The sequence below is a fragment of the Lepisosteus platostomus genome, chromosome 28, assembly GCF_059453375.1.
Source record: "Lepisosteus platostomus isolate fLepPlt1 chromosome 28, fLepPlt1.hap1, whole genome shotgun sequence".
NCBI lineage: Eukaryota > Metazoa > Chordata > Actinopteri > Semionotiformes > Lepisosteidae > Lepisosteus > Lepisosteus platostomus.
Genome location: NC_142638.1, coordinates 8,786,945 through 8,803,572, shown reverse-complemented (window position 1 = coordinate 8,803,572; position 16,628 = coordinate 8,786,945). Strand labels below are relative to the sequence as shown.

General features: G+C 48.0%; 1 protein-coding gene across 1 annotated transcript; it reads left to right on the top strand.

Annotated features, from left to right (window-relative positions):
• The first annotated feature begins 176 nt into the window (after window positions 1-176).
• Window positions 177-5,556, top strand: dlx3b (distal-less homeobox 3b). The gene is made up of 3 exons (XM_088622813.1): window positions 177-738; window positions 2,895-3,079; window positions 4,484-5,556. The coding sequence occupies exons 1-3, from the start codon at window positions 396-398 to the stop codon at window positions 4,793-4,795; spliced, it is 840 nt and encodes a 279-aa protein (XP_088478939.1). The 5' UTR covers window positions 177-395; the 3' UTR covers window positions 4,796-5,556.
• Window positions 5,557-16,628: the final 11,072 nt, after the last annotated feature.

The window sequence follows — 16,628 nt, the reverse complement described above, 5'->3', positions numbered from 1 at the left end:
GTCAGCCTGCAGTCGGGACTTGGCACAGGGGAGGTTTGCGCGGACGCGTTTTCCGAGGGGCGGAGGGAAGAGCTTCGGAGACTTTGTTTAGCCTTCTGGGCAAAAAAAAAAAAGAGAAAAAAAACGATGTTCTCCGGAGCCAATGGGAAGGCAGCATCCACCCTAGGGAACTATAATTAAGTGTTTAACTAGATTGGGCGCTGCCGAAGCGCTAGCAGTACAGCCGAGAGAATTAGCAGCGAGGAGGGCTCTCTGAGGATTTATGCTGCTGGCGCTCAAGGAGAGACGAACCCCATCCGCAGCCGACGGCTCATCTTGACACGAACCGCTCCCCCCCGAAAGAGAGTCTCTTTTCTGGACGCTTGTCTGTCTGTTTTCAGGACGGGGGGCGACGCATGATGAGCGGACCGACCTATGAGAAGAAACTATCGAGCATTTTGACCGACCTGCCGGGCTCTATGACTTGTCACCCCGCGTCCAAAGACTCCCCTACGCTGCCGGAGTCCTCCGCCACGGACATGGGTTACTACAGCGGGCAGACGACGCACAGCCAGCACGAGTACTACCAGAGTCAGGGCTACACCCAGCCCATGAACCCTTACACGTACCACCAGTTCAACATAAACGGCATGGGGGGCGCGGGCGGCTACCCCACCAAATCCGAATACGCCTATTCCAACTCCTACCGGCAATACGGACATTATAACAGAGAGCTACAGACGCCACCCCAGGATATAGGTAAGGCTTCACCACCCCGAGAGCTGAGATCAGCCTCTGGGTCCGTGCTGGTGTGGTTCTGGCGAGGAGACGGCGACCCGTGGGCTCGGGTGGGACTGACAGCGGAATGACGCGGACGCGGTCCCACAGAGACTTCACCGCGTCCGTCTCTCGGCACCCCTCTGCGTCTCCGGGTTTTGGGGTCCAGTGTTCTCCCCGCCGAGACAACTCCGGGGCGAGAATCGTAGCGTTGGAAGTCCGTGCTTAGTCACGTTATCAGGCACTGGAAGGGAAATGCGTGCGTGTCTGGAATCGTGAATTAAATCGTGCGTTCGCAACGGGAGATGCGTTTACCTGGATAGCCCAGCGCACCTGCCTCTTCCAGCCTGTAGAGTCTGGGGCTGAGACACGGGGCTCTGTCCCCGGACAGCGACTCGGAGAGTCTCTCCCAGACCCCGGGGACAAGCCCTGTAACTCCTACCGGACCAACCCCAACAGTCTTAAGATGTTCTCACTGTGACACTACTGATTCAGGAGCGATTTAAAAAAAACAAAACGCCGTTAGCCCTTCACAACTCTTTCAGGCTGATCATATTACACATCCTGAAAGCAACGATACTGAGCTGAGTTGAGAATCGAATAGACGAAAATACTGGAATCTGCCCGGAACAGTAAAAAAAAAAAAAAAAAAAAACAGTGACAATTTGTTTTGACGCTGTTGTGGGTTTAATTTTTATTTGGTTTATTTTATTATACAATAAAACGTTCACGCTCCAGGTTTACAGGCGGTGAAGAAAAATGTAATCCTCTTGTTTTTCCGAATTTTGTTGCTAGAGCTCCGATGTACGCAGAAATTTCACCAAAAGAAATGAAAATAAATTTGAAACAAAAAACAATACTGTATAAAAAAAAACTGTGCGCACTAGTGTACTGAACCTTAGAATAAATAGGTCCACAAATCTTGCTGTTGAATGATATTATTGGTCTCTCCCGGTGTATGTTGACTGTTTTTGTAAAAAATTCAAACCGAGTTAAGAAGCGAAGACCAGCCCAGTAACTGAACATTTTTATCGTTTTTAAAGGTTTTAAACACGAATCATGTGTTTAGAAAAAATACTCTGCCTCACTGTTAGGAAGAAGTACTAATACTAACTACAATTTAGTACAATTCCTAATACTACAGTATCTAATTTAATACTGCAGCTCCTTGTAATTACAAATGCATGACTATTGTGAATCCAGATTTTTTTTTATTTTAAAAAAGAAATCGAAAATAAACGAAGTTGAAATGTACGAACTCAGGCGAGTTTGCTCGGCGTTTTATCTGCAAGTCTCTATTTAAAAAGAAGTGGAAATCTGCAGAATTAAGAACACCCTCGCCGGCCGACAGAGCAAGCCTTTCCTTGATGACAAGCCATGATCGTCATTGTAATGAAAATGTGATCTCGATTGTCTTATCCAATGAGTAATTCACTACAATAGCTTATTATGATGATGATGATTATTAGTGTTGTTTGGAATGCGGAGATGGTCTGAACAAGCCTTTATCGCGACATACAGGGAAGACCTCGACAGCAGCGCATCCCGTAGGCAGCTGTCGCGACATGTATCGAGCAGAGCACAATCGCCGACACAGACGTTTTCTCCCCGCGAAACGCAAATCTCGATTCAAAGTCAGGTCGTGTTTGGAAAAATCAGTCACCCGGGCCGAGCCAGGAGCGACACGAACGCGATTCCGGGCTTCCGGGGGGCTCGGGGAGCCGGCGAAAAGCGTCCTTTCTGGCCTTTCCTGCAATACGGCGACCGCACACCGACGGCTGTTCTCCAGCCAGCCCAGCGAGTTTTATGTGGATATGCTGTGTAACTTTATTGAGTGAATGTGTGCTACAGCTGTTTCAATTGAGAGGCAATTATTTTTTCATGGATTTGTCCCCCCCCATATAGAGCAAAGGGAACAGGCGAAGGAGAACGTGCCTTGCGTTTCAGGAAACGTTACCGAAAGCGCGAAATAAGAACAGTAACTGACGAGTGAAACGTGTTCATCCCCCACCCCCCCCAGTTTCCTGCCTTCGGTCATCTGCGTTCTTCACAATACGATCACATTGTGCTGGGTCCTTCCCAACTGCATCTGTCCCCAACACTAACCCCCCCTCTCTCTCTCTCTCCCCCTTCTCCAGTCAAAGAGGAGCCCGAACCCGAGGTTCGGATGGTGAACGGAAAACCGAAGAAGATCCGCAAACCCCGCACCATCTACTCCAGCTACCAGCTCGCCGCCCTCCAGCGCCGCTTCCAGAAGGCGCAGTACCTGGCCCTGCCGGAGCGGGCGGAGCTGGCCGCGCAGCTGGGCCTGACCCAGACTCAGGTGAGCACGACCACAGACGCGCGTCGGCCCGTTTCCACGCCGAGTGGGGGAGGGCAAACGCCAATCGCGGCGACGCGGGTAGTCTTCTGCGCTTATTCTTCACCTAAAATCCTCATTTAAAAAGATCTCTGCGAGTGGTGACGGAGAACAGCTGAAATAAGATTTAAAACCACGACGACGTTATGCCCATTTTAAAGCTCCAGTGCGATTCACGGAGTTGGGGGAGGTAAAAAGTTCCTTCTGCGTTTGTAACCGTGTGAAATTTCAGTTGCAAACCGCACGATTTGTTTTTACGTCCCTCCAGTGAACTGCGGGCCGGGATTATAAAGCTTTCGGCCCTGCTGGAAGAATCAAGGACCGACCCGCGCACAGGCCGGGCTTCTCATCACACTGCTCTCTCTGCCTTGTGACAACTAGGGTCGTCATTACCAGATGATAATCACACGGAAAGAAATGGTCAATTCGGACTTTGAGCATATGTTTAGAGTCCTGAGCTGAAGCCTATAAAACTACTGCAACCATAAAAACGGTCAGAATTAAAATGACCTCTGATCGGTTCGGATATCCGTATTCAGATATCGTGACCACAAGCAACAATAAAACAAACGCGTGGGTATTAATTCAGTTCCGATTAAATCCTATCAGAACTATTTCGTTTCATTTAGGTATTTTTATTTATTTAAACGATTTAAAGAACTAATCAAAATGTCTATATTATACTCGGCGTATGAGTGTTAAAACAGGTCATTTCGAGAGCGTACTTTAAACGAATATTCTTCTGCTAGTAGCTTCACCAGAAATTACACTAAAGAAGCGTGTTTGGATGTTTCAGTTGGAAATATCATTTGGGCTGCAATTTGATCTCATAATTGGATACTTATTATGAGGACTCTAATTAGATCAGCCGCAGAGTGGTAAAAAAAGGTACCAAACGAATTATTAACTACTTCTGAAAGGGACATTCATATTTCCATCAAACTATATCATTTTAACAGTTACATCTCATTTTCAAATGATTTTAAAGCACAAGAACCTCCACTGTATTTTCCGAAAGGTTTTTTAAGCGCATCGGTGACTAAATATGATTGTCAGCACAATCCTGACTGACAATAAAAAAATATATATATATGATTATAATTTACATTTTGGGAAATTAATTAACATATTTCCTATAGCTGTTTTTAGTTAGAAATAACGGCTCATGTACATACTGTAAAAAAAGTTAAAAAACATTTTTACTGTGATGTAAAGAAAACCATCTTCGCTGGCTGTTTTATATTTTGTTCGTTTCGTGTAGCTCTTTACAATTATTGGAGCGAATTCGCGGTTTAAAACCCTGAAATCGTGCGCGACCAGCCGCTGTTTTTGCTAAAATCCGTTTCGCTTGCGTTTTCTTTTTTACAGGTGAAAATCTGGTTTCAGAACCGAAGGTCCAAGTTCAAGAAGCTGTACAAGAACGGGGAGGTCCCCCTGGAACACAGCCCCAACGCCAGCGACTCGATGGCCTGCAACTCCCCGCCCTCCCCCGCCGTCTGGGACAGTAACTCTCACCCCAACCCCGCCACTAGGGGGCAGCTACAGCAGGCGCCCCTCAGCTCCTCGCCCACCTACATGGAAGAGTACAGCAATCACTGGTACCAGCAGGGCTCGAACCTACAGCACCCGGCCTCCGTCCACCACACTCCGCCGACGCAAGCTATGGGAGCTGTGTATTAAAAAAAAAAAAGACTGCGGCCGTAATTTAAAATCGAGAAGAGACTGAAAACCAGCCAGCTCATTTCTTCACCCTCATTACGATTTCAATTCCGCCCCCCCTGCCCCCTCCATCACTTTATCAGACGAACTCCGACATAAGCTGACGTTATCGGGAGTACCCACGATGTACGAGTGTTTTTTTTCCCCTTCTTCTTTTTGTTCTGTTGCTTAAAGAAATGACAGGAAAAAAAAAAACATTCTTGAAAGGCCAGGAGAGACATTACTGTAACCCGTACAACTTCACCCTTCAAGACATCTTTTATTTCCGAGCACACATCTCCCCTGTCACTTCTCCGCTCTTGAAAATGTATTATCTCCACAAAGTATGGAACGCGGTTTTTAAATTATTGTTTTTTTTTTTATTGGCTTCTTTTCTTGGTAAGCATTAAACCCATCTTAGGTATAATTCAACCAAAATGAAAAAATAAGATAATAGGTTCAAAAAACGACACATTTAAAAGCATTAAAATAGAGATGTAACCATGTTTTGAATCTCAGGTTATTATTTATATATTTTGTACAAAAAATAAATGTCTAAGATGTACATAAATTCATTTGTTTTGTATTAAAAAAACCACTAAAACCATATTGATCTTGCAATAAGATTGCACTATGGTACCCAAAGCCTTAAAACACAAATGTAAGTAGCTGTAATTATTATTATTATTATAATTATTGTTAGTCTGTGGCAAGAATGTTAATAAATATGACTTAGAACTGAATTTCATCTATGTAACTTTTGTGAATTGTCTCAAAGTACAAATGATATTTGTTGAAGAGGAGCTTATGGGAGGATATTCCACTTAAAGAGTTTAATTCTATTCTAATTTATTTTCAACACCTAAGAAAGGCTGTACTGGACCAGATGTGTGAACGCACAGAGCAATTCAAAACGGATCTGAAATAATCGGTTAGAATGAGAGAAGATGAGACAGATTTGTTATTAGATTATTTAATTTAATTCTCAGATGAGGCATGTACACCTACTTCATCTGTTAATTTTACTTTCTGAAAAGCGTGGAGGTCACAAGCAAGCAAGCCCACAATGCATTCTTTTAAAAAAGGATTTGTTGAAACTAAATTTTTTTGCAACTGCCAAATGCATTGCGATGGCATTACTTGGTCAAGAGAGGAGACCTGTATTCAAGAGGAAGGGGGCAGATAAAAAAAAAAAGTGAGACAGATCGGGCCTCTAACAAGGGCCTGATGTGATGGTAAATGAAGACCAACCCCCCAAAACCGGGCACAAACTAGAAATGTAGACCCTTTCCCCGTGTTCGGGCTTGTGGCAAGGAAGGGGTTAAGTCCGCCAGCTGCCCTGCCTGCCTGCCTGCAGCTCCGAGAGTCGGCCCCAGTCTGGTTTCAGGGCTGCGTGCAAAGGGGGCCGTAGGAGGCGACAGGCAAGCAGACATGGTGGAGACACTGAGTTTTATTAGTATTCTGTTGCCAGATAATGAGAAAGAGAAAGAAGGCAGAGAGAGAGAGAGAGAGCTCAGACTCTGCAGGAGCAGTTCTGTTGCCTGAGGACACTAGCAGGCTGCAAGCGCAAATACCGAACAAGAGCATCAAAAAAAGAAAAAAATGCAATTCTAAAGCTGTCAGCCTTTTCAGTAACACTATACTGTAATTTAACCCGTTGTATTCTGAGACTTTGCATGCCTGTAACTTCTGAAAATATAAAAGCCATTACTGGTGCTTATTCAGGTTAGGTTAGACATAGCATAGGTGTTGTGTACTGGACTTGCCGTTACCCAGAAAGCCCTGCTTCGCCAGCGTCTGTGTTTAGCGCTGTGGGCCGGTCCCTGTCTGCGTCTCTATTGATCCTGTGAAGTTTCTGGAACAGTGAGAGATACTGTGTTCGGGCTAAAATGCTGGAAACGGTCTCATCACAGAAGTCCCACCAAGAACTGGATTACAAATGGTTTGTCGGGAATTCCCACAAAGCTGAAATATAATAAATTCTGCAGACACTCAGAAGCCACTAGCGTTTCATGTGGGATTTGCATTTCTTCTAGGATCAGAGGGAAACAGTTGCTCCCAGGACAGAGGCTATTCCACTAGGACTCCTCCACAAACAGGCTGCAGAAGACATTCTCTCACTCGGACGCATGTCCACACATCTTCCTCCGATCGACTTGCCACCAGAATTTAGTTCCTTTTCACATAAAAAGTACCGACCTGCTCAGCAAAAATAAGTCTCTTTCAAGTCAATTCTCAGGCTTACCCATTTCACTACTTGCAGATGTATTCCTACTAACATTCCCATTTTTAAAGCCAGATTTTTAAAACTAACGAAGGCAAACCGAAATGCTAGACTGGGCTCTCTTTCAGAGCTTTCTGGTCAAGTTCAAAACCCAGCACTCAGATCTGACCTCAGTTTTGAGGAAGTAGGTCTCTCTACTGTACATTAACATACATAGGTGCAGATTTGTTCAATTTCGGCATTTTTGAAAGATCTTAAACATAAATTTCCGCTTTGGGGCTACGTTAAGACACGACAGCCTAAATTGGTTGTAAATTGAACTATTCAAGGACATGTCACTGGTTGCTTTAAGTTCAACAAATAAAGTAAAACAAACACAGAGCAAAGACTTCCGAGATCAGGCCCCGAGCCCCCTGTAGAGAAGTCTTTGTATACGCAGGTTGGCCTGCTCCGTTAGTAAACCAGGCAGGATGGGGAAAGACGAGGCTGCAGTTTGCACGGCCCGTTGCAGCACAGACAGCTCGACACCGAGCGAGCAGAACCGTCCTCTGACGCCCATCAGCTGCAGGAGGTGACCGCTGGGACCCTGCGCCTTACTGTCCAATCTCCGAGGAACCACACCCACAGGACACGGAGCACCAGCCCTCTGCCCGGGTCCTTCGCCGCTCGCTCGGGGCACAGGCCTGCAGGCTCGTTTCTGTTTCAACCGCTCTGTGGAAGGCGTCCAAGCACCAACAAGGAACTCGTCAGAGGGGCAGCGCAGGGAAAGTGGGATAATGAATGAGAACAGGTGTGACTGGAAACCGTGAAGTCTTAATCTGTATTGTCTGGGAAAACGCGAGGCGGCCCAACATGACACACTACTGCCTTGGCTAACGACTTGCATTGGGGCGTTTGTGGGGGGTTTTTCCTACAGCTGTGGGGTCTCAGTTCTGGCTGCGTGTTGCGATGTGTTTTACTCTCTCGTTGTGGTGGGTGGGGGTTCAGTACCGACGAACGGCCTCTGTTCTTTCGCGCCCCTTCTTTTATTGCCCACTCTCTCCCACAAAGTCGCTGCGCCAGTGAACCCCGAAAAGCCCTGCTCTCCCTCCCAGACCACCTGCTCTCTGCTCAAGCAGGATGACGCGTTTCTGATCTGGTCCTACGAACCCCGGTGAAGACTAGTAAATCGCATTCAGATAAGGACAGAGGACCGCTGGGCATCGCAGAACACCGACTAGCCAGGGTCACAGTGGGGCACTGGCCAGTGTGGGGTATATATATAGGAACAGGGGTCAGCCCATAGCAGGGACAGACGGGAAGTGAGCACTGGTCACTGGTGGAGGAAGCATCTTGCTCAAACTAACTGGGAAAACTGGGACAAGGTGCAAATCTGCCATGGTGTCCCATGGAGGCTGAGTGGGACAGGAGAGGATCCCAGGATGACGTTGGGGGTCCGAGGTGCTGGAATTGCATTCCCACTGTAATCCCAGAACGGCACATAGAGCAACAGCCCACTAGACAGGTCACCAGGGCGGGCTGAGGTCAGGGCCTGCTTCCACACGGCGGGCTCTTTTTCCAGCTGGACGAATTTATTGACGAGGAGAAGAGGAAAAAGTGGGTTTCGCCCTGAAGCCTCACTTGGGGGATGTTCCTCTCTCCCATAAATGATATTAATAACGGCAACACATCCATAACCAGAACTACAGCCTGGCTTCGGGTCAAGTCTCTGGTCTGTAACGCATCTTTTATTCATTTTGTTAGGTCTGTTTACAACTCAGCTTGTATTAGACGCATTATGAGGACAATTCCTGTGGCCTTTCAACACGCCGGAGCGATGGGAAGACACGGGCGGCCGGGGGGCGCTCAGCTCGTGAGAACGGGCCTGTGACGTCATGAGCTCGCGTCGCCAAAGCCACGTGCAGTCAGCGGGCGTGCTTGACAACAGCGCGGGCACAGGCCGGCAACGAACAAACACGGAGCAAAAATGTCAAACATTTTCTGCCTTATTGTAGTAAGCTTTTATTTGTGTTAACGACGTGACTCACTTGGGTGAGTTTCATACATCATCCATGAAAGTGCCAAGCGTGTCCTCGGGCGCAAATATTCATTTAGCTTATTTATGTACATAACGAGACAAATTATGCAGACCAACGTTTAATGAATAAATTAAAATCAAACAAATTAACAAAAAATACCACAACGGCAGAAGATGATCGTGAAAGGTGCAGTTAGGGTTCAATTTAAATTCGCAAATCGTTGCGACGGTAGCAGAAACTAGATACTAGATTTTCCGGATGGTTCAAAAACCAAACTAAAAAAAAAAATCGAAAAGTCTACAAATAGCGCAGAATCATGGCACAACTGTTGATGAAAGGTGTGCTGTATTTTTTAGTCGCCGATGAAAGATTGTGCTACTACTACTACTACTAATAAATAAATGCAGAATTGTAAAAACGACGACAAGAATAATAATTAAGAATACAACTACTACTAATAGCTGCGCCAAGACAGTTCTTTAAGAAAAGGCGGCCGCACAGCTCCGCGTGCAGCGCGTGTTTCTTGGCAACCGCGCGAGCCCCGGGCGCAGGAGAGCGGGTGACGACCTGAACCGGCTGGGCGCGTCCCGCGAGCGAGCCAGCACAGCGACACGCGGCAGCTCAACAGAAACCGGCCCCCGTCAGTCCCGTGAACCCCCACCCCCCCCTCGGACCGGAGGCCCTTAGCGCCGCTCTGAAGAGTTGGAGGGGGGAGGAAGAGGTCGGGGCTTTACTCGCACGGTTAGCGTGATTACGACTTTCCTGAAACGCGAAATAGAAAGATGAATTGCCGGGAAAAATAATCTGAAAACCCCAACAAAAACGATACACTGTTAAATCTCGGGAGCACTTTATGTGTAAAACCGAGTCAGGGCCCCTGGTCTCCTACCGGACAGGTGTGTGACCAGGAAAAACCTTTCGGAATTTTACCTAGAGCTGCTCGTCTCTTCTCCCCCCCAAAAAAAAAATAAATAATCAAAACCCTCAGCAGCGCGTTAACCCCTCTCCTCCATCCTCGGGCCGCGGCTGGCTGCTCGCTCACAGGGGTCAAGGGCCGAATGCGCAGCGCGTGCTCTCCCGAGGCGCGGCAGCTGCGCGCATACCTGCCGGCCCGGCCTGTCGCCGCGCATTTTGCGCTGTTTTGCCCCGACAAAGAATGTCGTTAGTGAAACAAAGAGCCCGTTCTGCTCTTTTTCCAATGCGCTGTCAAGACGCATAACTGGCAAAGGCTAACAGCTGTTAATGAATGTACTTCTGCTGCTTGGAGAGACACCAGAGGATGGGGAGGAAACGCACAGGAATGCACACACACACACGCTCCTTGCCTCGATGCGGGAGCCTGCGCACCGGACTAATTGGTGCCAGGGTGTACAGTAATGACTGCATTCATATTAAACCACACAAAATACTAATTTGCTTACTTAACCAGCTAATGTCGCCGGGCCACGCGTCTCCAGCCCGGTACTTCCAGACGCCCGGTTGCTCTGCAGGGTCAGGTGTATATGATCAGGCAGAGGCGCGTCTGAGAGGGACACGGCCCGAGGACCGAAGATGACGTCACGGAGCCAGCCTGGAATGTGGCGATTACGTCCCGGCACGTCCACGGGAAAACAATTAAGCAGGTGCCGGATTTTCCAGATGGCGGAAACAAAGCAAGGTAGTCCATGTGTTTAAGGACAGCGCGGAAGGGTTTTGTTCATCCAACAATAGGAGCTGTAACTATCCCGACCATCATTCCGAACACATTCCCTAAACCAGCGGTTCTCTCATCCCGGCTGCGCCCCCCAGCGGTGCCAGTAACCGACTTGGACCTTCCTTTGCGCTCAGGCCTTGGGTTCAAAATCCCACCCTCTCCGATACATAATGCGATTTCCAACAACCTCGGGACGGAGGGGGTCACGCAGCCTCGCCTATGCCGCTAGAAAATCGTTCACCCGTTAATTCTCATTCCAAAAAAAAAAAAACTCTAAAAAGGCAATCAATTTCTAACGCGTCGAAGCTGGGGTTCCTCGGGCTCTCGGAATCGTGGAGGCATCCTCACGAATACGAAGGTCTTTTTGCTTGCTCGATCCCCGCAAGACCTACAGCGACCGCCAGCGACTCTGGGCAGCGGGAGCGAGTGCAGCTCACTGCTGAGGCCGCAGGTAAACAGCTCAGGTAATCAGGGCCTGCCACCCGGGCGACTCGAGTCCCACCGCCCTGGCGAGACGCGCCAGTTACTGCCCATCGACCGCTGAACGGACAGACGCGCCCAGGATCAAGGGAAGATAACGATCTTCTACGCGCGTCTAAACTTCATAAAACCCGAACCCAGTCGCACTGTTTTACAGAACCTGCTACGACACGGTTCCTTTCTATAACTACTACAGCACTGAAGTGCTCCGGTCAGGCCGTGAGCCTCGTTTGCAAACCTTTTAGTCAATCTGGGGTCGGGCGTTTCTTCCGTCACTTTCAAGCATACGGTTGGACGCAAAAGTTCGGGCACCCCTGGCCAAATTACACGTTTTGTTGATTTTCTAAGTGAAAAGAAGTTCACGCAACCTCTGCGGCGAACACACTTAAACTTGACAGATGTCTGCAAATGTTTAAGGCTCTAAGGTTACTATTTATTTGCTGAATTTAACAAAAATAAACGAAAACGGTCTCTGGCGTAAAAGGTGCGCTGTCCCAAGACGTAATCGTGCGTGAAAATCTTAAAACCGAATAATCGTGTCGCCGCGGCTCCGTGGCGCCCCAGGTCCTTGCCGAAGCCCCGCACACGCGTGGGGAGTGGGCTTGGAGTCAGGTGGAGCAGGCAGACCGGGGTCCCCCGCGCCAGCGTCCTTCATGGGGAAAAGGGGGGCTCTGCTATTCTTTATTACTGTCGCTTGCACCCGACACCGCGCGGCTAGCCTGCTGTAAGGGCTCCGCAGCCGTCTCTCCGCCTGGCCTTTCCAGTTCCGACCCGGAGCCCCTTCCCCCCGAGAGCTCGGGAGTCGTGGATCCCATCCCGTCTTCCCGGAAGACAGGATGAAACGTTTCATTTCAAATCTGCAAAAGTCCATTCAGGAACGTACACCGTAAAAAAAAACGCATACTTAACGCCGCAGAAAACGGGTTCTCTTAAGGCGAAATGTGTCTAGAAAGCATAGCTAGCATCGCTCAGGGACTAGCTAAAGATTAGAGTCTTGAATTAGTAACTATATATCATTTGTAGAGATAGCCATCTCAAAGCCCTTATAATATTACAACATGCTTTAAAGTAATTACTGTCTGTCATCGGTTTCCTGACTGTTTACAAACGGTGCCGAAGTTACAAAAGAGCACACTTAGCAGCTACTGCCGAGCTCATTCATCCATCCAATAGGGCTTTTAATGTCAAAATACGGAACGCATATGTAAAAAGAATAACATTAAAATATGTCAATCTCTAGAGAAGGGATGGGGTATTAACAGGACTTTGGGATTGCCTTCAATATCCCATAGTTTTGCTTAATCCAAAAACGCCGTTACCATGGACACCTCCGCAAAACCACAATGCCTCCTTTTCTGAAGACTTAGATATGGTTCTCATTATGAAAAATGTGAGACTTTGGGGAAAATAGGCTACTGTTGTAGATTGGTTTAATCTGCGCCTAAAACGATCTGTCTGTCCTTGGTATGAAATTATGACCCACGGAGGCGAAGCTATAATAAAGGCCGCAGAACCCATTCTGTAACAAGTCTCTCGCTGAAATCACATGAGACCGAGACCGCTAATGCGGAGGTTCAGATCGCAGCAGATGGACCACCGGGCACTAACCCGCCCCCCCCACCACTGCGTGGGTATCAGACCGCTCTGGACCAACGGAGAGAATCGGAAGGCAGATTCACACCGATGTCTTCTCCACGCAGGAACCGGCTTTACGCCTTCTGTCACTCCTGTAACAGGATGTGTGATATTATCCCACAGCATCACGCGCAGCGAGAAGCAGAGGACAAGACTTATTGCTTCAGGAAGGGGAAAATAATCACGTATTTCTCTCGCATTAAACTCATACGGTCCAACCAGCATCCCATACGTCAATGAAAGACAGAGACAGCGTGTGTTTTCAGAGGGGTAGAGTCCTTCACCAACAATTTCCTGAGCAATAGACAGCATCTGAAGAAGAGGAATAATATTTGATTATGGTCGTCCCTACGACAGTCTCACAGGAGTTTAGATAATACTGCTCGGTCTGGGGGTACGCTACCCCAAGTAATGACTGTTTTTGCAACCCGCACGTCTCGCTAAGAAGCGGGCACGTACAAACACACAGACCCGCCGCCGCACCGACACACGACCGCACTGCAAGCGGAAAGGCGTTCAGTCGTCCCGCCGTCCAACAGCCCCGTTTGAAAACGGTCACGGTTCCCCTCAACGCTGTCGACACGCATGGAGCCCAACTGTGCGGGTGCAAGGCTGCAAAAACAGCTATTACCTGGGGTAGCGTACCCCCAAATCAAGCAGTATTATCTCAACTCCCGTGAGACTGTCGTAGGGCCGACCTTAATCAAATATGATGTTGTGAGCCCATCACGACGCTCCATTGCGCAACAGGTTCAGGAAAGCGATCCCAGCTCCGAGCCGGTTCCCAGCTCTCCAGACACGCACAGGCAGGGCCGGAGCTCGTGACTGGGGGGGGCATCGAGCCCTTCTCACGTCTCTCCACTGTGAGAAGCGGGGGTTCGGGCTCTGCTGTTATTTTCCACACTCCGCGGCTCCGTACAATGGGTTTAACCGCGGCGATTTGATCCGAACCGCGGGTGTATATTCTCGTGTGGGAAGCAGGGATCTGGGCTTTTCCCTTGGGTAAGCAGAGGAGAGTCGAGTGTGGGAATACCGTGTAAACCTCCCGCGTGATTTGTCAGAAAACAATGCACGCCTTGAATGAGTTCACACCGATGGAAGGCAGACATACTCGGTACTTTGTGTTTGCCCAACATTTAATTCAGCTACAAAACAAGAAAGCACAACTACCAGGGGCTAGTGTCTGCAAGTTGAGACTATTGTTAAGGCTGTAAATGTAAATTTTCTCAGATGCTGTTTTCCCAAAACGGCCGTAAGGAAACCCAGCAATTTCAGTGCGTTTTCCAGCAGAACTCTGATGACATGACAGGCTGATTTTACAACCCCCACTTATCAGCTTAAACGACTGAGAAATTGTATGATTATTGACCGTGATAACAGCATTTACGATGGGTGCTTTAAGTCCACCTGGGAGTATTTTTCGGTGTGCTTACATACACACAGGAATAGGTTTGCAAGCCCACGCCTGAATTTCCTTTTCCAGGAAATAAGGGACACGCCAATGACAGGGAACTGTGCTGGCCATCCAATCACGCTGAACAGTCAAGTTAAACACAGACTACAACAGACAGACAGCTATCTCGTCTATCAAACGGAACTCGCAAGCAGGCCACTCAAACTGCAGCGTCTGCTTCTGGCCTCTAGAGGCGCCATATTCTATCACAAATTTCGCCAGCAAGTATAAACGAAACCAATCTAGATAGACCAGCTATAGACCCCAAATAAAAACACTATTACTTACTTTTTAAAAAAAAAATGTTAGTAAAAGATGCTCTTTTCTCACTTGAGAAAAGCAAAGGGCTGTTTGTACCCACCACAAAATTAGGAAAGCCAAAACCGGTCAAAGAGTCATGGGCTAGCAGCTCTGTTCTATATAAAATCATTACGGAAAAGTCCAACACAGTCTCCACAGCCGAAAATCCGGCTTCCCGACTATACTGCCTTGAAATGTTTTTTAAATCAACACGATGTGATCCCAAGCGGGCCAGGACTGTGTTAAAGGGGGTGCAAAGTCACCAGTGCCAGGAGGCCCTTCACCACCTCTGGGGCTCACGGCACAGATGAAGGATTCAGGGTTCATGACGAGAGGGGGAGCTCGGCTGTGCAGTCCACACCCCCGTGAAGTGCTGGAAAAACACGTCAGCTTTATTTTCATTCCAGCTCCCACCCTGAAACTGCACCGGTGAGAAAACACAAGGATGCCAACTGGACTCGTCCCTGGGCCAGAGGTCCACAGTGGGCTCCCGCGGGCTGGGGTGACAGGGAGCAGCAGGAGGGCCCACAGCTGGGCCCCGAGAACCGCCGGCCAATGACATCACGCTCCCGAACCCGGCTCAGCTCAGAGAGCAAGAGAGCTCCGCCTGAAAGGGAGGTTCTTCAAGAAGCGAACCCCACCATGATCCCAGAGATCTGGGCTGCCATTTCCTGCTCCGCCCCAAACCCCTTTCAGATTACCAGCAAAACGGACGCGAGGGAAATAAGGCGTTTTACAGGCTGAGCTCCCTCTCCCCAGATCATCTCCTGTGTGTGAGGGCAAAGGGCATGACCAGATTTTACACACACACACACACACCTCCACTGGAAAATTCTGCTTCCTCGCCAACATATGTGTGTGTGTGTGCGCTTGAGAATTATGAGCTGACCACAAAAAAAAATTTCCACAAATGCTCGCTCATTCACAAACACGGACGTACTTTCCCTGCAACGGTCCGAGAAAATGATTTAAACATTGCAATCAAAAGCATGTACACAGAGAAGGACAACTACATTGCAGACTCGTTACCATGAGCCTCTCCTTCTTAGAAGCTGGACGTTTCTAGTGACCACGGTCAAGATTGTAAAGACATGTCCATGTATGTTTATACTGTGAACTAATTATATACCTTCTGTCGGGAAAAGCAAATGATTCAAACAGCCTGGCAATGTTTGCTAACTTGTCACTTTAAGGACTACAACAACGTAAAACGGACAAAACGCCACTTAGTCAACGTAAAACTCTTCTTAGTTGTTTTTAGATGAAACTAAAGAAAACAAAAATCGCTTTTTTTGTAGCACACAACAAAAATCTCAAACAACTGCACTAATGTCATTCATGTACAAAATCTACATAAAACGGAACCTTTTACTAACTATATTTCTTACATTTTCTCTGCGGTTATTTCACACCCTTTATGACCTTTGTTGAGCTCAGGAACGATGAGGGATGAGGATGATTCTTTGACATTTCAGTCTGGTGTGAGCCTGTCTGGCAGCCAAAAAGCTCGAACGGACAGTACAGCAGATACACAACATGTCTTCATCCCTGGGGGGACCTCTTTCAGAGACATAATTCTCAAATAGGTGCCCCGGTTTACAACCTATATCAGATTGGGCTGGTGTCCCGCTCAGAGTGCGCCCTGCCTGTTGCTTGCTGGGACAGGCTCTCCCATGCCCTGAACTACCTGAAGTGATTAGAAAATGGTGGGATTGATGATACTTGGTTAAGAGCTATTAAACAATTAAGAGCTATAGATTCAATCACTGGAGGTTTGCTAATTCTGTTCTTTATTGTTTGGTCTGCTGGTGAAGACAGACTTCAGTAACAAGCACAGCTCCTAAAGACACCACACTGAAGCACTGACCCTCTACATGGGTAATTACAGTTCTCCCACTCTGCACCCCAACTCCAGCAACAGGTGGCCATGGAAAGAGAAGGCAGCCACCTGGGGTGAAAACCGCCCCTCCACCTGTCCCCCAAAAAACTGTTTGGTAAGATGACATCACTGA

Coding starts and splice junctions, on each gene's coding strand:
- dlx3b (XM_088622813.1), top strand. CDS start 396: ATGATGAGCGGACCGACCTATGAGAAGAAACTATCGAGCATTTTGACC. Junction 739..2,894: donor GACGCCACCCCAGGATATAG/GTAAGGCTTCAC, acceptor CCCCTTCTCCAG/TCAAAGAGGAGCCCGAACCC. Junction 3,080..4,483: donor TGGGCCTGACCCAGACTCAG/GTGAGCACGACC, acceptor TCTTTTTTACAG/GTGAAAATCTGGTTTCAGAA.